General features: G+C 39.5%; 1 protein-coding gene across 1 annotated transcript in view; it reads left to right on the top strand.

The window, feature by feature from the left end:
• The window catches only part of robo2 (roundabout, axon guidance receptor, homolog 2 (Drosophila)), a gene marked incomplete at its 5' end in the record, with an annotated part of 67,996 nt that overhangs the window by 5,296 nt on the left and 40,915 nt on the right, over positions 1-21,785 (top strand). The window contains 10 exons of the mRNA XM_056244149.1: positions 2,871-3,007; positions 4,724-4,735; positions 7,331-7,455; positions 8,647-8,818; positions 11,952-12,157; positions 13,067-13,148; positions 13,237-13,402; positions 13,671-13,837; positions 14,395-14,516; positions 16,133-16,364. Of these exons, the coding sequence (XP_056100124.1) occupies positions 2,871-3,007; positions 4,724-4,735; positions 7,331-7,455; positions 8,647-8,818; positions 11,952-12,157; positions 13,067-13,148; positions 13,237-13,402; positions 13,671-13,837; positions 14,395-14,516; positions 16,133-16,364 (1,421 nt within the window). The remainder of the gene's footprint in view (positions 1-2,870; positions 3,008-4,723; positions 4,736-7,330; positions 7,456-8,646; positions 8,819-11,951; positions 12,158-13,066; positions 13,149-13,236; positions 13,403-13,670; positions 13,838-14,394; positions 14,517-16,132; positions 16,365-21,785) is intronic.

The raw sequence follows: 21,785 nt of genomic DNA, 5'->3' as shown, positions 1-21,785 counted from the left end.
TCAGCTTTGATCACAGGAATACATTAAATTTTCAAATATAATAAAATAGAAAACAGTTATTTTAAATTTTCATAATATTTAAAGGGGTCATATAATGCCATTTTTGTACAAGCTAATATGATTCTTTAGGGTCTAAATTAAAAGTTTGTAATATACTTTAATTAAAAATTCTCATTAGTATTGTAAGAAAACACTTATTTTACCTGGTCAAAAACAGCTCTGTTTTCAGCACGCCGTTTCAGTGCATATGACTTTAAATGATCATGAGCTTTGCTGACTCCGCCTCTCTGTTCTGTGCGTACACGTTTGTAACACAATACCAAAACGTGTTGTTCATTATAAACGTGGGATTATGAATTATATGGAGAACGTCGTACATAGAAAACATGCAGTAATGTACCCTGAGTGTAAACCTTAGACTCATTCATCGTGAAGCGATTTGCAAAGATATAAATATTAATATAAAGTTTAATAAAACGTTACACTCACTTCAGTTGTTCTAGAGGTTCAGCAGGAACACGAATATCTGGTACCGATTCTTTATTCATGAGCAGCTTCTTAGCAAAACCAGCTTTATACTGACCCTCGTTTATAAAGCAGTCTGGTGAGAAATGATTCGCGCAAACATGAGAGCATTGACGTTGGTCGTGGGGAATATTCCCTTCGAAAACAAACTCAGCCACTGCGTCTTCAGCGGTTCGGATTTAGGAACATTAAAATGACTGCTGTGTTCGTTATTACACCCAAGAACAGATCACCACAATCGCTTAGACACCATTCTGCTCATAGACAGTGCTCCAGCATATCAACAATGACCGCGCCGGTCCGCTATGATTGACAGCTCTCACGAGCGAGGGCGGGTCTGTGTTGAAACGCGCCTATCAATCAACAATCGCGGGAGGGGCGTCCGACCGTGTGACGTCACACGGTCGAACGGCTCGATTTGAGGCAGGGGAAAACATATAAGGAGATTAAAACAAAACCACTGGATGGATTTTTATCATTATATGATGGTTGTGTACAGGCACTGCCAACACACATTTCAGTACAATCAACTTAAAAAAGTGCATGTACCATTATATGACCCCTTTAACAATATTACTGGGTGTTGTTGTTGTTGTTATTGTTGTTGTATTTTTAATCAAATAAATGCAGCCTTGGTGAGCAGAAGAGACTTATTTTAAAAACATTAAAAATCTTACCGATCCAAAACTTTTGACTGGTAGTGTATATATAATTGCAAAATTTCATGCAAATACATATAAGAAAAAGATTGCAAATAGGCTACATTTTCAATTTACTTTATATGCATTTCTTTTGTTTTTGAGGTGAAATGTTCACGTATCTTTTCATATATAATATAAAGCAGCACACATTCTGTGAATCGATTGTGTATAAACAACATCCTGTTATTAAGAATAACCCTGGTCGTATTGGTCCTCGTGTCAGCGATCCCGCCCCCCCGTGCCACATGGCATGCTCTCTGAGCCATGCGTCCCGTGGAAGGGATCTGGAGTGACAGACAGCAGACAGAGTGTTGTCTAGCTGTCAGACGAGAAGCTCCATGGCACAGCGCCCTCTCAGACTGGCTCACGGACACGTGTGCACACTCCAGAAATCCCAATTATAGCAACATACTACAAAGAAGACCAACCTGCGAGGCCTGTCAACTTCTCGGCCGCACTTTCACCTCACACACACACTCGCACACAGCTCATCACCTTTGGCTGTCAGTTTCCAGGACACAGTGCTCCTGAAGTACCTAGGAGCTGCCAGAGAGGTGCAGATCAATACGGGCTGGATTCTACATCTCAAATCCCACTTTTTACAGTCTGACCTGGAATTGGCCTGTTTCTCTGATTAGCTCCCAGATACACCCACTTCTCTCACACACACACATATCGGACGTCTCATAAATATTGGATGCATCTGCGGTTCCAGTTGAAAGCCTCCTCCTTCTCTGTAGAGTGTGTCATTGTTGAATAATTGATCTTTTGCTGTCAGCAATAAAAAAAAAATGCAGTGTTTCTATACAGTTCTTTCTGAATATACTAGATTTTTTTGTTATCTGGTATTCTAAATAGCATCTGCTATGATGCATTTTTTCATTTTAATGGACACAACTGTCGTGGTTTTATATTCGTTTCATATTTCAGCAGCACTGACCGTTGATCAAATGTGAGCTGGTGATAGTTTCTTATTCCATGAGATCATTTTGGTATTTCCTCCTATGCATTATAATATACGCTGCCATTTTCAGCAGCATTACCCCAGTCTTCAGTGTCACACGATCCTTCAAAAATCATTCTAATATTGTAGCTCAAGAAACATTTCTTCTTAGCAATGTTGAAAACTTTTTTTTTCAATATTCAAAAGAAAAGCATAGTTTTTTTTAAATAATATAAATGTTTTTAATAATACACAGTATATATCTAAATTTAATGCATCCTTGCCTAATCAAATTTTATTTAAATTTAATAAAAAATGAAAAAAAAAAAACTTTCTGAGCCCAATCTTTTTAATGTTAATATATACTATAGTACATTTTACGTATAGACAATGCTATCTCACGACCAATTCGTACGAGTGAGTAAAAGGTGGCTAATTCGTACGGCCTCACTCGTACGAATTCATATGATTTGTCTAACCCCAGTGACGGGTAGGTTTAGGGGCGGGGTCAGGGGTAGGTCATTCGTACGAATTCATACGAATTGTGCAACTCGTAAAATATTTACGATTTAGAGTGAGGTCGTATGCATTCGTAGGAATTAGCCACCTCGTAAAATTCGTGCGAACTGCCCTGAGATCGGTTTGATATAGACAGAAGTCGTGTCTAATTGCTATACTCACTTTCTGTTTGTGTGTTTCAGGTATGATATTAAATATGATAAAGATGACAACGTGCTGAGGATAAAGAAGGCAGCAGCGAGTGATGAAGGAACGTTCACCTGTGTAGCGGATAACCGAGTGGGCAAAACGGAGGCGACCGCCACCCTCACGGTCCGAGGTCAGTTGAGTATCCAAGTCTACCACAGAAGTGAAATCACACCGCTTGCAACTTTAGAGCCTGACAGGGTGGTTGGTTGCCTTCAAAAATTAGCATTTCATCAAATTGTTTCAAAGCAACTCATGCGATCAGCTTGCTCGAATGCTTTTGATTGCATCATTGATTACTAATTACTGTTTTTGATTACTTGATTATAATTATTGATTGCTGAATTCCTAAATGTTGCCCCATGCTTAAGGTGATTAAATCAATTAATAACATAACATAACATAACATAGTGATTTATACATAGAGTATTTAAAAATATATAGATATATTAAATTAGTGCATCTCAGAAGCCCAACAATGTGTTTGTGCTGACCTGGGTTATTTGACTCTATCATAAGGTTTCACTTTACTGGAAATCAATAGCGGTATAATGTATGTTGGTGCAGTCTCTGTCTAAAAGAGTGAGATAACCCCCTGACGGGTCTCAAATGAACTCCTGAAGTGTAATTTAGGTGGGGAGCGAGCTTGCCCTGAGCGACAATGCTTTTTATTATTTACACTCCCTAGAATGGTGGCCACCAATAACCCTCCCCCTGCACACACATAAACACACACTATCTCCTCAGTTCCACTGTGGCACTCCGGCCCATACCAGCGAAACCATTTCACAGTTTACTGGTGCAGACCGACCTCGGAAAGCTCAGCTTGGGTGAGCAGGGTTAATAAAACAATTTTTTTTTTTCGCCATAATCTCCCTCTTTCCCCTTCCACCTCTTCTCCGTCTCCCTTCTCTTCTCACCACATTAAATCAAACTGCTTAGATGCTCTGTGGAGGGCTTTAAAACCTCACATAGGGGGGTTTTTGGTGGCCTTCATGAGGGGGCTGAAGCTGCCAATGGAGACAGCCGTCAATTTTCAGCCCTTTTGAAAGCAGGATTTACAAGCGAACACAGTTCAGCCATGAAGGGATGTGTGAGGATGCAGAGTGGAGGGGTTTTACACAGGCTCCCTTTCAAGAGTGAGAGACTGAGGAGGGAAGGAAGGAGAGGACAGCACTCTGAGCATGATTGCTCCCTCTTAATGTCAATATGGCACAGGCTCCACTACTGCATTAAATATGAACTGCTTTATTGTCAGCTATTTTCTCTTGGCCATTCCATCAATATTGTCCACATTCTGTCTTGCCGGTTCAGCTTCCTCACTGAGAGCTCTGTATATAGACCTCATTATTGCAGGTAAAGCAGATCTCATAGGCTGAATTTTATCCCGGACGAGCCCCCATTTTTAATGACTTCATATGAAAATAGATACCTGTCAGTTGGGGAGGAGAGAGAAGACTGCTGATTTTGCTTTTCTTAGCTCTCCACATGCTCACACAATAAAAATAAACATTATATTATTTTGCCAGCAGGTGGCGCTGCTCTGGATTAACATTTTTGTAGACTTTTTTTTTGAAGATTTCAGTCCACATCGAAGTTATAAAATAAAATACATTGCATTCCTCCTCTCCTCCTCTCCTCCTCGCATCTCTGCTGTGGAATCTGTGTCCACTGACCAACACAGTGCTATAATGATGTGCCCAAAAAAACACATTGCCATTGTTCATTCTGAATTTAATTTATTTTGTTCTTAATTCTTTTCACTTTCTTCTTTGTTCGTCCTTTCTGTTTGTGTCTATCTTTTGTTCATTTTTTTGTTGTTTTCACTCCACCATTGTTGTGTCTTCAGCTCGCCCTGTCGGTAAGTACCCATCCCAGTCACTCCTTCATTCTGCATGTGTTCCCTCTGCCTTCTGTGCTTCTTCCTCCCTTCCTGCTACACACACACACACATACTATGTGGTGGCTCAACTGTTCAACTGTAGACATTCAGTATTTCCCTTTCCTATCCTGATAAACTTAATAGCTCTTACCTAAGGTAACAAAGTAGAGTTCTGTCCTGTACTAACCTGTGGCTGTACTAACTACCTTTATTTTAGGACTAAAAAAGCTTACTAGATGAGTGTGATGGGTGCGTGATATTTTCTTTTTTCTTCTTAAAACTTGTGACTTCTGCTTAATGGATATAATTCAGCAGCAAACACACACAGCCATCTGGGCTTATATTTGGCTGAGTTGAAATACCTTGAAACTCTGTGTTCCAGTGGGTCTTCGATTAGTCATGACAGTGTCTGTTTATTTTACTGTCTGTGTGTGCATTTTGGAGAGAGTGTGCATGCTTGTTTCCTGTTGTTCTCATGTGTGTTGACTTACAGCTCTCAGAAGTGTGTTTAGTCGTGAACTTTCTCCAGTATGGAGCAGATGTGCTCTGTCATGAATTAAATATAGGAACTGATTAGCTATTCTACTCTTACAGGGCTGCATTCTCCCTGCAGACCCGTCCCAATGAAAAGAGCCCAGAGTGTGTATTATTCACACAACACACATGCATTAAATAATAATATAGCAGAGATGCAATCAAATGCAATCACAGTTTATTTATGACTAGCTTTGTTCTACTCTTTAGAACCCTCTAGGGAACAAACAGACTTGGGATGTGTCTGTGTGTGAGTGTTTTCCTCCCCTCTTGGCCAAAAAGGACTTTAACACTCAACTGCACAATGAAGTTGAGCGTCCAAGTCATTAAACAATCACTTTGAGTGAGTGGCATCGGTGAATGCCCATCTTTTATGCCCACTCCCTCCAATGCAAAAAAAAAAAAAAAAGCTCTGGAGTAGAATGAAACCGGGCCAATCTGTGATTTAAAGCTTTTGTGTGATGCCCAAACTCACAGAAGTGCCCGCGCCACCGTGCGCCCAGATTGGGAATCCTGTAAATCTGCCACCATCTGTAACTTGCCTGAATGTGTCAGCCTTAGTCAAGTACAGCCTCACAAAAGAGGGATCAGCCACATAAATCACAAACACTTGCAGACTTCTCTTGTCCACAGTTGCCAGCTGCACAGGCAGTAGAGGGGCTCATTTAGGGATCAGAATGAAGGGAGTGTTTTTCCACGATCAGACCTTTTCTTTTTGTAGATGGGCGTACCGTGAGTAATGGTTCCCCTGCTAAACGAACTCAACTGTTTGGAGTCCTGCGTCTAGATTTATTGTTGTGGCTACAAGTATAAAACAAATACACTGTCGAAATGTTCAAATTATGTGATAGTTGTTGTTTTTTGTCCAAATTCATGACTTATTTGAATCTCATGACCGTAAAGTATCAACTTTTAACAGTAGTAAGTTCTGTTTTCTTTTGCTTGGTTAAAAATGATTGATTGTAGGGTCACAGTCCAGAGTTTCTAGCTGAAGAAAATCATTTTTTATTTGGGTCAGCTAAAGCATTTATTCCTCAAAATAAAAACCTTTGCTTCTTGAAACTCCCTAACTGTATGTTCTCCAGTGAGTGGTACCGCTCTGCAAAAGCATTTTATCTTCTCACAAACTCCAGCTGCCATTCTCTGCCTTTGAAGACTCTGACAAACCTTGTTTAGATGGTTGGTGCCCTAACCTTCTCATTAAGGAAAAAGTAGCATTGACTCCAAGTCAAGGGGAAACTTTGGAACCCTGTTCCTGAATTCTGATGCTATTTTAAGGTCAGGCTAGACAGGGAAAGCAGGGAAGATGGCACTTTTAATTGGTTTATTTGAATATGCTCTGCAGGAATGTTGGCTGAGTTTCTGTGCCGGGTGAGTTGAGAGGTTAAAAAATACTTTGCTAAGTGTGACGCATTAGGCGTGAGGAAATTCTCGTTCTGTGAGAACTTGACCCAAGTTGGCTCTTAGAATAGAGAACGATGTCCATTAAAAAGCCAACAGCCAATTTGATGTTTTCCAAGCTTGTCCAGCTTGTGAGCTCTGCTTGTCTTCGACACAGGAATAGAACCTGCGTTGTGTTCTTAGAGTAAATAGAGTCGAGCATTTAAAGCCACTTACAAAAGAAGTGTCCACGCAGGTTCACGGTGTGGCGTCCTCACATAGCTTCTCCTCTCCGTGTGTCCTGACCGGAATGACCCACCCTTCCCTCTGGTGTTGTGACCGCAGCACTGCCGTGCCTGAAAGCTGCCCGTCATTCATTCAGTACGGCCATCTGCGGGCTCGCCTGGATGAATGGCTTCCTGTGGTTGCTGTTGCTGTCCTTTCTGTTTGTGGTCAAAGCAAACAGATAAACCAAGAGGGCCGAATGCTGTCGGAAACGGGCTGATGCATGGAAGCTCTGTCTCAGTGACCCCGGCAGTCAATGCCTGTGGATGCTTGACGTTTCCCACTGACTGACAATGATCAGCGTGTGTGTGTGTTGTGTGCATTTGTGTGTCTGAGGGTATGGTGTAATGTTCATGTCTTTGGTTCTTGACTCAGCTGCACCACAGTTCGTGATCAGGCCGCGGGATCAGATTGTGGCGCAGGGACGGACTGCCAGTTTCCCATGTGAGACGAAAGGGAACCCACAGCCGGCGGTCTTCTGGCAGAAAGAAGGAAGTCAGGTAAGAGCACATTTTTCTCTCTTTAACCTACTCTTATTTTTTTGTTGAAGCTTTGGGCTAGTGGTTACCATACGTGCTCCAGGGAGACTGACACTAATAGACAACAAAATGGGTCAAACTCATATTGAAGAAGAGATATAAATCATATCCAGGAGTGGGCCACCAAGCAACCATCCAAAAGACCTTAGTAACCGCATAGAACATGCTATAGCATGGGTAAGCTAGTTGAAAGTATACTACTTAAAAGTCTATTTAAATTGGAAATATAGGAAGATTTGAGCCTTACTCCTAATGTTAAATGCAGTATAACACTTTCTATTGCACTTTCTGTCCTACTATTCCTCTCTTAAGTAAGATATGAAGGTATTTGTTAAAAGGCGAAATTAAAGCAGTTATTGAGTCATTAGCGCTGAGAGAAGCCTCTCAGTCACACTTGAGGATAATGGACCCAACATCTATCATGTGTGAGAGGCTAATTAAAAAAAGACCAAAAGAAAGAAAGAAAAAAAAAACATCATTTGGAGCATAATTTGGAGCATTAAAGTCATTAGGTGTAATTGAATCCGGCTAATGCCTTTCGGTTTCTGTCGGTCAGCTATGAGGACTCTGAAAATCAAAAGAGAGTGAGAGAGAGAAAATGAGAGGAAGAGTGGAGAGATCTCAAGGATATAAAACCTGAGGTAAATGTGAGGGCTCTGTCAATGACGGCCATTAATGAACCCAGCTTGTTATCTGGCGTAATTAGCAAACGGGCTAAACCGGCCGCTGGTGGTGAATTAGCTTTGAATCACCTGGCCGCCTCCCTTTGCAACAGATTTTATTTCAAACACGACAGCCATGTCAGACAGAGTGAGTAAACAACGCAGCCCAAAGCAATTACTGCAGTCATTTGGACACAATGGATACTCACAGTGAGCTATATACACAGTCAGGGTTAGCACAATCGCTAGCAAGAGCTCTTTCTCCGGTGAGCCACTGTTCCGTAATTTTGAATATTTAAAGTCACGCCGCCATAATTCCTTTCGGAAATTGGTCGTTTTAATGGTTGACAATACTGATAATTGACCATCTCTAATGCAAAAATGTTTCCCCTGGTGTGTTTCTATTCAAATAATGGTGGGTTTGAGGTAGAGCATTTTCTCCCCGGAAATGCTATTCACACTTTGTTTCTTGTTGTCTTTGTTTGTGTAGAATCTTTTGTTTCCAAATCAACCGCAGCAGCCCAACAGTCGCTTCTCGGTGTCGCCCAGTGGAGATCTGACCATCACGGCAGTCCAGCGGGCAGACGCGGGGTACTATATCTGCCAGGCCCTGACGGTGGCGGGCAGCATCCTGGCCAAGGCACAGCTTGAGGTCACAGACGGTAAGCAATGGGGTGAATTGGACCATAACAGGGCTTTGGGAATGGATTGGACTTCAGAACTTTTTTGACTTAATATTTATTTTTATGAAGCAATTCAGTTCCTTCTAAAAGATCCTCCAGCAGGAGGCACTAACTAAAGCGACTGTCAAACCTATTTAGTAACAACAAACCTACCAAGCCCACCACTTTTTTTTTTTTTTTTTTGCTAACAATTTTCTCTCTTTTTTTTTTACAGTTCAGTAATTTTCTAAACGGTCCTGATTAAATATACAATTAATTTAGATAATTATTATAATTAAATAGTTTTTTTATTTTTTTGTAATATAAATTAAGCCTATGTTATAATTAGTTCGCTCTCTACCATTCACTGTCGCTCTCTTTTCACCACTCTTTCATTTTCCCTCATTCATATGTCAGCCTACACATTTCGCACCTTGACACAAACGAAGGCATCAATATTTCCATACAAAAGTGCTGGCAGAAAGATAAATGTCATATAAAAACCACCTCTGTTGCCTCTGGATCCACATTAAGAGCTGAATTGGAATGTGGCCTTGAGCTCTCCCCGCTCTGCATTTATTCTGCCTCGCTATGTGAAATGAATAGCAAGCCTGACGACCCTGAATTCTGCGCGCGTTTGAATATTACAGGAGCACGTCTTTGTGAACTTCTCTTGACAGGAGGAAAACTTCATTTCAGCTCGAGAAGGGAGTGAAAATAGCCGTCAGATACTGCAGATACTGATGATGGAAAAATTGCTTTGGCAACAAAGCGTGTTTTGGGTTGTGTAAGAAGTTTTTTCTCAAAAGGAAAAAAGTTGCAAAAAGTCAGTTTGTATGAACCTTTCAACTACATCTTTAGTCTAAGAGTAGAATGTAATTCTTTTAAAAGGTGACAGCTGTTATGGTTGACAGCAAAGCATATAAATTAACCGATCTTGTCTAAAAAAAAAAAAAAAACGCATATGACCTAGACTGCCGTAAACAGCACTTACTCAGAATGTAAGTGTGTGTGAGATGTTGTGCAGGATGACAGAGAAGAGGGATGACAGGAACGAAAGAGGAAGAGGGTCACGGCCACACCTGCGCCGGAGGAAGAGTGTGATTTAGTGGCTGTTGAGGTGGCAAAGAGAGCTGGACAAGTTCAAGGAGAGATTTGATGAAAAATGGCTGCTGCCAGACGGCACCAAGGCCTTCACTTCGCTGTCTGAAACTGTCCCGTCAAATGAACAGAATTCCATCATGTTGCTCCAACACATCAAATTGTATGCTTTGTCTTAATACACTCACACACAAACCACACTGCCTAGTAGACACAGCGAATATTTTATTTTTATTTTGCAGTTCTTTAGAAGATTGTCATGAACATAAGATCTAGTCAAGTTCAAATGCAACAGTGCAACACTAAAGACTCCGAGGATGCAGCTTTAATCCAAATACAGCCATTATGCTTCATCAGTCTCTATCTGTCCGCACATGCATCTCTGGGGTTTATGCTGGCCTGATGGATGCACCTGCAAAGCACTCTGGGGTTTAACCTCCGTGCGGGGTAATCCACATTGATGAATTAGGATGGCAACTCTTCATCCCTGAGCCCAAATGAGGCATTCCGATGAAGATTTGGACAATATAAATACCATCCTTTATTCAGAGCGAGACGAATTGTAACGCCACAGAGAATGGAAGAAGACTGCATTTAAAGCTGTATTTAAGGGTTAGAGGTGCAGTCTGTAATTAGCGCCCACCGGCTTTTTCCTCATTATTTCACACCTGCTAATAAATGTGTCCTCAGCGGGGCAAGGGACAGCACACGGCTGTGATTATTATGTTATTATTAGTTAGATAAATAAATGGTTGGTGCCTCTCAATGGGGCATTTGCTGCCCATTTGTACATCACAACACACCAATAGTCAGATTTATTATAATTTTAATATATATATATATATATATATATATATATATATATATATATGATTTACTTTTTATTACATTTTATTTATTACTATTTTATTTTATTTTAATATAGTAGTATGTACATTATCATTATTTTAACATTATTTAATGTTGATTTCTCCTGCCAATAACAATGCAGTGTTTTTACAAAAAAAGAAAATTACAGTAATGATTCAGTTTTCAGAATTCCACAGATTTTCACCCTATTGTAGTCAGTAAAAAAGGTGTACACAATGAGATGAAAATGGATGGAAAGGTTATGAACAGCCGAACATGATTAACCCATCATTATAAACCTATAAAAACACAAAAGTATTAAATAACCTCTGTGCTCTAGGATGGTGGCTTCATGTTTTGAGAAGCAGTTTAGACTCATAAACTTCTTCGGGGGACGTTCTCTTAGCCAGCATAACCACACTCGCTCTGATAGTCGGATGTATAGTAATACATGAAATTTTACTCAGAGTCTGGTTCCTAAATGAAGGATCCCAGGCACTAAATGGAAGCTACAAAACCACGTCACTGCCACATCAGTGAGCTAGAAACCAAGACTCAGCGTTTCCCCCAGTTTTTCCCAGAATGCTTGGGGGGTAGACGCTGCCCTGTGGTGCAACCACAAAATGTGCATATAACCCTGCTACGTCCAGGAATAAGGCAATCATGGCTTCATCCTGCTTCCTGTGCCACACGAGCATGGCCACAATGTTAATGTTTCCATACACTTTTAATGACAAACACGTTCTCGCTGTCCTGTGCTAAAGCAATAGATGATGTAATAAGGGCTGTTGTCATAATCTGTGGAGAATATATTATTGTAGATGGACAAGCATGCCAATTGCTACCAATCTCCAATGTTATAATCTCAGTAGTAAAAGTAGAAACCACCTCAAAGCCATGGCCTATAGTTATTAGCACAATGTGCTCCAGACTTGTTGAGTCATTGCACTCGCACAGGAAATGTTTCAGATCTGGACTGTGTTGTGGTCCGGACACATTCTCACTCTCTCTTCCTAATTATTTCCTGTCTCCTCTCTTCTGTCTCTTTCCACATCCCAATGTTTGTGCTATCTATCCATCCATCCATCCATCAAATTATAAGAATTGGGATGCCTCCCTTCTAAAAGAGTAGGACTTCTTCTTCTAATTCTTCTTCTTTCCTCCCTCTTTCTCTCTCGTTTAGTGTTGACCGATCGTCCTCCCCCCATCATCCGGCAGGGTCCAGCTAACCAGACTCTGGGTGTAGACAGTGTGGCCCTTCTGAGGTGCCATGCATCTGGAGAACCGGTTCCAACCGTCAGCTGGCTGAAGGACGGGGTCAGTCTGCTGGGGAAAGACCCTCGTATGTCCCTGCAGGACCTCGGCAGCCTACAGATCAAGGGTTTGCGGGTGAGTCTAAACACTTTTGTTTGTTTGGTTTGTTTTTCCTTTGTAATGAATGTATAAATTAGGGATGCAACCATATGGAAAATTTGAAATAGATAGATAGATGGATAGATAGTTGTCCTGATGTGTATCTGTCATTGTGTATTTCCAAGACCATGTGTGTGTGATTGTGTGACTACCAGCTGTCAGAAACATCTCCATCTAAGTGTGATGTATAAGCTTAGCGAAATTCAATCAGATATCGGTAAGACATAACAGAGACGGGCTGAGGGAATCATATTGCATTACGGGGATGAATGGGAAATATTGATTTTGGTAAATTGTTTGATACTATCACTTAGGGATACGACAGCTCTCCCAAGAATCATTTACGGAAGCCTGGACGGGCTCCAGCTGCACACGCATTTGCACATGCACGCACAAACAAACACACTTTTAGGGCCATATTGAATTCAAAGTCCCCAAGCCCTCCCCGTCAGCTCGGGATGGAATAGCCATTATGCCTGACAGTGCTGCCCACCTCTGACATTTTATCTAATAAATTAATAAATGGAGGCGAGGCGTCCTGATGAAAGGCAACAAACAACATGGAGATCGTCCCGGAAAGGAAAAGAGTGGGGGACATGCGCCAGCTGTCAACGGTCCAGAGGGTTTCAGCGACTACCCCTTTAAATGAATTAGTCTTCCTCTCATTGCGGTTAGTGGGTGGGTTTGTGAACTTGCCAGCAAGGATAAAAGCTGGCTGAAGGGTGCGGAAATAGAATATATCTACCATATTAATGTCAGCGCTTTAGCTGAACTGGACGTGCTCAAGGTTACCATCTCCCTGGGATCGAATTGATTAGCCGTTAAGAGAATTCACAACGCATGAAGATATAAAGATCGAGGAATGTTTTTGTTTTTATCTTTCAGCTCTCGGATTCTGGTATCTATACTTGTGTGGCAGCAAGTTCTAGTGGGGAAACATCTTGGAGTGCTTTCTTGGAAGTCAAAGGTACTTTTGGGCAACTTTGCAAACTTTTTGCTTGTTATGTCATGTATTCTTCCAGATGTTCTTAAATTTCCTGATGTTCTCTATTCAGAGTCTGGTAGTCTAGTTGTAGTTAAAGACCGGGATGAGAACGAGCTCCCAGGTCCTCCTTCCAAACCTCAGGTCACCGACGTCACTAAAAACAGCGTGTCATTGTCCTGGCAGCCTGGCCTTCCTGGAGCGTCACCCATCTCGTCATATGTTATTGAGGCTTTCAGGTATGAATTTTGCCTTCATTGAGCCTTTTCTAAAGTTGTTTTGGATTGAATTGTACCTTGCTCAATCAGATCAGACTTAAGTCAAATTAGATACCATGTTTTTTTATTTGACACGAACAGATTGTAGACTAGTCTGTCCTGTATATTGAAAGTCTTTACACACATTTCCAGTGTACAAAAAACTCAAAAATATGGTTTGTACAATTTGAAAGGACTGTACTTTCAAGACATTTCAAGCTCTGACATCACTCTGCCTCATTGCATGCAGCCAATCGGTGAGCAACAGCTGGCAGACTGTGGCCGATCATGTCAAGACTACGCAGTACACCATTAAGGGTCTTCGCCCCAACACCATCTACCTGTTCATGGTGCGAGCAGTCAACATCCAGGGCCTGAGTGACCCAAGCCCCATGTCCGAACCCGTCCGCACTCAAGGTATTTTACAGAAACTCTCTAAATTGTGTATGTAATTGTACATTTTCTTTAGTAAGACACCCATGTAAATGCTGTCCGTGTCGACGACTTCCAATTAAATCCTAGTTGTTGCCCACAGATAACGAGATCTAGTCTAGATACCACATGGTCTAACGGACCCATACGCTCATTAGTTCCAGAGACGGAGTATAATGTAGAACAAACATCATCTACTTTTGGAGTGTATAATTGAGTTAGTGCCCTGGCTGGTACCTTAATGATCATTACGGTGGGAAAAAAGGGCCAACCTCGACTGGAAAAAGATTCGATTAAGGTGCCAAGGAGTCCTCCGTATGTTCATTAGGGGTGACTGATTCGGAGACCTTGGGCGTATGTATCCTCGTAGGTTGGGTTGAAGCTGTGTTGTCTGCTGCTGGAGTCAGTGAAAATGACTCCTCATCGCTCTTTTAGGGGATTAAATTGTATTTAAGGGATTATGTTGTACTGACCAGTAATTTAGCACTGTCGGAGCACTATAAGAAGTAATGGCATTGGCCTCTGTCTCTCTCTATTTACAGATATAAGTCCTCCAGCACAGGGTGTGGATCACAGACACGTGCAGAAGGAGCTGGGTGAGGTTATTGTACGGCTACACAACCCCGTGGTCCTCAGCCCCACCACCATACAGGTCACATGGACGGTAAGATGTTCTATGATTGGTCGTAGCTAAAGGTTTTACCATCTTAACCGTGATTGGAGAGATATTGTAGCTTATATTTGTGGAGCTATGACTGGACATAAGTTTTAGCACATAAACTATGATTAGACAGAAGCTATTGTAAAAGAACCATGATTGGACTGAGGTTTTAGCACAGGCACTGCGATTGGATGGAGATTATTGCGTCTGTACTGTGATTGGGCCAAGGTTATATAACATGATTTCATATTCAAGGGATAGGTTACCCCAAAAAATGAAAATTCTGTCATCATTTATTGTTGTACTCATGTTGGTCCAAACCTTTCTTTATTATGTGGAAACCAAAGGATATTTTGAAGAGTGCTCAAAATGTATGTTTTGTCCATACAATTATTGTGTACCACAGAATAATGAAAGTAATTTTGAAAGGTTTGGAATTACATTTAATCTTACATTTTAATAAACATCATCTCTATTTAAACCAGTTTATTTGGCACAGATTATTGGCTTGAAATCATTTGAGCATATGCAGTATGTACGTGTGTAATGTCTGAAATCCAAATAAGTGCCTCCGTTCAGAAGTGAACTCTTTTCTTTTCCTGGCTGTTGTTTCCGTTTACCACCTCAGTCTTCCAGCATTGATATAAACACCCTAAAAAGTGTTTATTGTTTGTTGAATTGCATTAAAATGGAGATTTTACAGCTTTGGCTTTGTCACATTAGTTGGTAAGCACTCTCCTGCGGTATATTAATGATTGCCATCAACAATCATTACAGAGACAAATGTAAGCGTCTGTCTGTTCGGCCTAAATGGAGGATAGACTGTTTCAAAGGTATTTTTCTCATATGAATAATCCATAAATCATCGGCCTACGCGGCCCCTGGATACAGCAGCACTCTCGCGGTAAACGTAGGTGGTGTCAAGAAAGCTTTTACAACCCTGAATCATTCAATTAATGAAAGTTAAAAAGCGTAGGAAGGATGCCCATTGGGCTGATTTACTCCATGTGTAGGGGGGAAAAGCAGATGTTTAATATCTCACTCTGAAAGCCAGGTTCTGCTGTTAGGAAGACATTAATGTGAGTTATGCACACTCCTTCTCTTGGTAAATACAACTAAAAAAAGAACGAGGCTTTCAATGAATGAAGGGTCTTGTTTACCTTTTTGTTGATTTGAGATTGCATTTTTCTTTGATTTTTATGTGTATGTAACATTCTTTGTTGATTTTAATGTGCACTTATGTGTATACTTGTACATATCTGTTTATTTCTTCTCAGCATGTTTGTCCGATGTGGTTATATCTTGCATGATTGCTATTATTGATGTTGATTTACAGTGTCAGAATAATGCGTATGTATGCCGTTTTACTTCCATTTCACGCCGACTTTAAATATTCTAAGCTCCTCAACTAGCAGGATTTTTCCTTTGAGAAAGTTGTTTGACCAAGAAAGCATTGCTGGTTAAGCTAGTTAAAACACCTGATGGGACACTAACCATTCCATACTGAGAACCAGCACCCAAGACTAGGTCTTTTTAGCAAAGTTTCCCCTATCTACTTTTTCTATTTGTCTTTTGACTCCGTTGCGCTCTTTTAAGTTTGAACCGTCTTCCCCCCTCAGGTTGACCGCCAGTCTCAGTTCATCCAGGGCTACAGGGTTTTGTACAGGCAGATGTCAGGGCTGTCCTCCCCTGGAGCGTGGCAGACTCAGGATGTGAAGGTCCCCTCTGAGAGGAGCATGGTGCTCTCGGCTCTGAAGAAAGGCATCGTCTACGAGATCAAAGTCCGTCCGTACTTCAACGAGTTCCAGGGCATGGACAGCGAGTCCCGGACGGCAAGAACATCAGAGGAAGGTACAGCATTTGACTCCTTTGAAGTGATGCAGGAGATTTGTGATGTTTGAAGTCAACATGAAATCAAAATTGACCGTATTTACTTTTCTTAATCAATGTATAATTTATCTGTGTAATCTTTCTCCAAAATAGAATAACTTCCCCTTTTCCATGCACATAGGCATGAACAGGGGGAAACAATTTTAAGCTGCCTTGCGAGTTATCGTAATTACGGGTTTCCTAGTTTAAAATTGGACATGAACTGCCCTCTTAAGTCATATTTACCACTTGGGAGTTCGGGGATAATTTTGATACCCAAGTTCCAGAGTTGGATGTGCCATAAACTCTAAATATGGCGGAGGGGAGAACGATTTCTGCTGTGACTGCTATTAGTTTTCTCCACAACAGCAGCATCGCCTTGTCATTAAAATAGTGCATATTTACATTTATGAATAATCATTTGAAGCGTATTGGGTAACACTTCACTTGAAGGGGTGTGCATAAGACTAACATGACACCTTCATAATCATGACATGACACATGTTATGAATATGAAGGAAGTTTTATGCATGTTTGTGACAACTGTCATTAAGTGTCATTCGCTCAATTATGCCATTTTTTAATGCAATTATGACATTGTTTGAGATGTCCTTGTTATGACACCTTGACATAAACCAATACATCATAACCTGTCAGTGTCCTTTTCATGACAACTTGACATTACTAAGACAACACAACCTGTCATAAACATGACATAGCAGATTAATTATCAAACTTAAGAAAGCACTTAGCTTTATTGGTTAACATTACATTAAACTGTCAGGTGGTTGGTTTTGACATTGGCTGTCATGAAGCCATTATAACTGTTTAATAACAAATTCAATTTGTACCACTGTAGTTGAGGTCACGAAAAATATTCATGACACAGTTATAATGGCCTCATGACAGCCAATGTCAAAACCAACCACATGACAGTTTAACTTAATTTAATGTCAAGGTGTCATGACAAAGACACTGACAGGTTATGATGTTACGGTTTATGTCAAAATGTCATAACAAAGACATCTTAAACAATGTCATATTTGCATTCAAAATGTCATTATTGAGCGAAAGACACTTAATGACAGTTGTCATAAACATGCATAAACCCTACTTCATATTCATGACATATGTCATGTCATGGTTATGAAGGTGTCATGTCAGTCTTATGTACACCCCTTCAAGTAAAGTGTTACCATATAGTCAAAGAAGGAGACGCTAAATATAATTTTGGCTTCAATAAGATTTTACCAATAAATACGCAGGAAAATACCTGGTATCCTCCATGATTCCTGTTCTTTCTGACAATAAAGCACTTAAACACGACAAGCTCGCAGTCAAAACTTCAGAAGTGGGATAGCGCGTGAAGGCAACATTAATAAATATCCAAAATTGCTGTTTAGACATTATTTTAGGCTACTTTTCTAATTCAGTTTTTACACAATACAATCAATAGCCTGATGCATAAATTACCTATTATATTGTTCAATAAATAAGAATATTCTGTATCGAATCACACTGTGGAAGTCAAATGGATGCCGTTTCATGCTGACTTTCAAGTCACAGAGCTTTATAATTGGTTTGTCAATGTCTTGTGCTTATGAAACACACAGGTCACAGATACTAAGAGACACAAATGCAGACGTAAGGCCAGAGGTTGGATCTCTCGCTGATTCTTTCCAGCTTGCTTTAAGTCCACAGCAATTTGGCCTAGTGATGCATAATCCACCCGTAGGCCAACGTCGTAACAAATACCGTAGTAAGCAATACTGGCCCGCTTTCCACAGCACTGCAGCTTGTCTCTATCCCTGACGGGACTCGGATGAAAAGACATGTTTTGGCAAAGGAATTGACCTTTTCTGTGTTGCGGGTAGTGTGTGTGTAAGGCTGGCAGGACACTAAAATAAGCACGGATTTCACTGGACTCATCCCTATCTCTCCCAACTGACTAAAAAAGTCAGCTTCATACCAATTCACTGATTTCTGTGTTTCTTTTAGACAACCACCTGTCCTTACCTATTGTCTAAAATTGACTTTTTGCATAGAGATTAAAAAAATATATATATATATATAAAATACAGACAGAAATAATGTATGCAATTAGAGCATTTATGCAATCTAGACTACTATATAACTCTATTGTTCAAATTATAAATTAAATTTAATAATATACAATGTAATATGTATTAATTATATTTTTATTTCTTTATTGTTAATGTAAATGAAATTATTTTGTATTTATTGTTAATTGTAAATTGAGTAAATGATCTATAATATAATACATAAGTATATATATTTATTTGAGTGAATGAGTATGTATTATGCAATAATTGCTTTTATACTGTATAATTGCACTTACTATACTATTAATTATACTGTATAATTGCATTTACTATACTATTAAAAAATAAATATAAAATTATTATTATTTTTATTATTAACTATATTATTATTATTATTTAATTTTGATTTATTTCCTTTTTTTTTTTTTTTTTTTTTTTTTTACTCATAAAAGCTGAATTTCACTTTCAATTTAGTGCTTGGCCAGTTTCAATTTTTGGACCCTGCCAAAATGTATCCTAGGACATCGCCTTGGGTTATTGTGGCTGAGACAGGCAGACTGTACTTAAAGTTGACCAATGTCCAGGATTCACCGCAATGCTTTGAGATGTTTTTCCCAGGTGTGAGGGATGACTGCCACCACACATAAATCTTGTAAAAAAATAAATAAAAAAAATGCATTTTTGAGAATCGTTTAGATGCCATATGGAACTCTCGAGACATAAATTCACACACACTCGCACTCGCACAGAAGGTTTGCTGATTAAAGTCTGAGCGCAATGACAGGCTCATTTGTTACCCAGAGTGTCCGCGGAGAGCCGTATCTCCTCTACACACACCGGCTCTGTCTCCTGAAGTCCCGCCGCACTGCCTTTACACCCTACACCTGCATGTCATCGCCATTACCAGAGCAAGACAAAACATGGGGTCCCCTGGCAGAAGAGCATCACGGGGCCCGTGAGCTGCGATAGCCCCCTTTTGTTTCTTGTTTTCCACTGTGTGGTAGTTGAGAAGGTTTGTCAGAGTCACAGAAGAGGATGATTTATTGGCCATTGTCTGATTAGACAATTATACCTTCCCTCTAGAGCTCACCACTTCCATTTCTTTTCTCTTCTGCGTTTCTCTCCCACTTTGTCTTTTCCAAAAAGTGAAAGTGTTTACGCTTTCATTTAGACCTTCCGCTGAAGTGCCGAATTTTGCAGGGACGCAAGAATTCTCTCATAAAAATTGAACATGCTAACCAACCATAGCCTGCTGTTATTGTTACCACAATAAAGCTGTGGTAAATTGGTATCTGAGACCATGTCATAAAAAGTTTAATAAATGAAACAATAAAGATTGTACAATTAAAGTGAGATTTTTGGGGGGATTGCATGGAAGTATCTCTAAGATTAATGATTATGTTATTGTTTTATAATCCATTTCATATGAACCCATACAAACTATATGTTTCACAGACAAGGCTTAAGCCTAGTCCCAGACTAAAATGCATATTTGAGCTGTTTTAACTGAAAGCTACTTGCACTCACATATATTAAAATATGTCAGTGCCATTGCTTTGTCTCAAGATCCACACCAGTAATGTTTGTTTCTAAGGCACATTTATAAAAGTGACTTAATTGTCCTAATTAAACTAAATTCTAATCCTGGCTTAATCTAAGCCCTGTCTGTGAAACCACTGTCTAAAACATGCTGGGTTGTTTTAACCCAATTTTGGGTCAAATATGGACAAACCCAGCCATTGGGTTACATTTTTAAAATACATTTTTTTAACCCAATGTTTGAGTTTGTCCATATTTGACCCAAAATTGGGTTAAAACAACCCAGATTTTTTTAGAGTGTATGCTAAAAAGTGACCAGCTGCTTTAACTCTTTCTTTGAAAACGTCCTTTATTATTAGCTGCATTAGTAGTATTTTTGAAAATCGAGGTTGAAAAGGTGAAACAGGCCCTTTCAGAAACCACTCTGTGTTCTTAATCCATTTTTATGGTTAATAATCAGCTTCTCAATGGGAGTTTTTTCCCGAGGGTCATTATCACACGTTGATTAGTGGCATGCTAAAGCAATGTAGCATTTCTTCGCATTCTGTAAGCTAAAGCCCTGCCACCCGCCCGGGGTCTCAATATTAGCTCGGTTTAACATCACAGTGTGTTTTTTTTTCTTCATCCGCGTTCGCCCGCAGGCTACTGTAGTGGCAGTGAAACAGAGGTCACATCCTCGCTGGCTATACATCACACCGCTAATGGCGCTATTAGCATCGCCTGCGCCATCGCTCCCCAAATGAGAAATATGTATTGTTTGGCTCAAATGTGCATACTGATAAGCTCCTAAATGATTTGCGGCATTAACTTTGAATGACATTGGCTGCATTGTTATGGGAGGGATTTTGTCACTTGCGACATGCTGAGTTAACTTATTGTTTTGTTTTTTTCAGTATTAAAGAAGAAAAATGTGGATTATTTTCTGTTCATTTATGACATAATCACTGTAAAATGTGCAGTATTAAGGAAATCTGCTTGAACTCTTAATAAAAAAAATATTTTATTTTATTGTATTTTTTAGTATTAAAAGAAAATGTTATATATTATATTATATTATCCTCCTGAGACCCAGAAAAAAAAGTTTTTTGAATTTAGTTTTTTCCATGTCATCACACTGTTTAGAGCACAATAAACAAATGGTAAAAAAAAACATATATATAAAATAATATTTTATTCATACGTTATGCTATGTCCTCTGTAGTGGACGCCAGGACTAAGTTGTTTAAAAAATAAAATGACATGAAATTATATGTATAGGCAAAAACAATGGGATTTTTTTTTTCAATCACCAATACATTTTGGGGTTTCAGTATTTTTTCAACCAAAATTTGTATAAAGATTATTCTCAACTATGTTATGAAAGAAATAATGGAATGAATCTATACACCATTTTACTTTTTGCAATATGTGGGTAAAATGGCCATAAATTAATATTCCCATTCAATGCAATGTATCTATACACTGTATCTAATTTGCACATTAATATGTTCTTGGAGCAACATTTAATGAAAAAATAAGTGTAATAATTAGAGTAATAATTGGCAACATTTTAATAATAAAATCTAACATTTCATAGGAATATTGATGTATAATTTATTTCCATATTCACTTGTTGTGTCTCCCAGAATGCCTGATAAACATGATTTAAGTCCTGATGTCCTCTACAGTGGACACGTTTCTGTAACAGAAAGTATTTTTTTTATTTGAAACCCCTTAACATTTTCCTGAGATGTTGTTTTATGAAATACAATTTGAAAAAGTGGTCCAATTTAAATTCTAATTACAATATATTATCATATTT

Source organism: Rhinichthys klamathensis, unplaced genomic scaffold, assembly GCF_029890125.1.
Source record: "Rhinichthys klamathensis goyatoka isolate OS25496 unplaced genomic scaffold, OSU_Roscu_1.1 h1tg000933l_1, whole genome shotgun sequence".
NCBI lineage: Eukaryota > Metazoa > Chordata > Actinopteri > Cypriniformes > Leuciscidae > Rhinichthys > Rhinichthys klamathensis.
The sequence above is the reverse complement of the archived record's forward strand: the minus strand, read 5'-3'. Positions and strand labels throughout refer to the sequence as shown.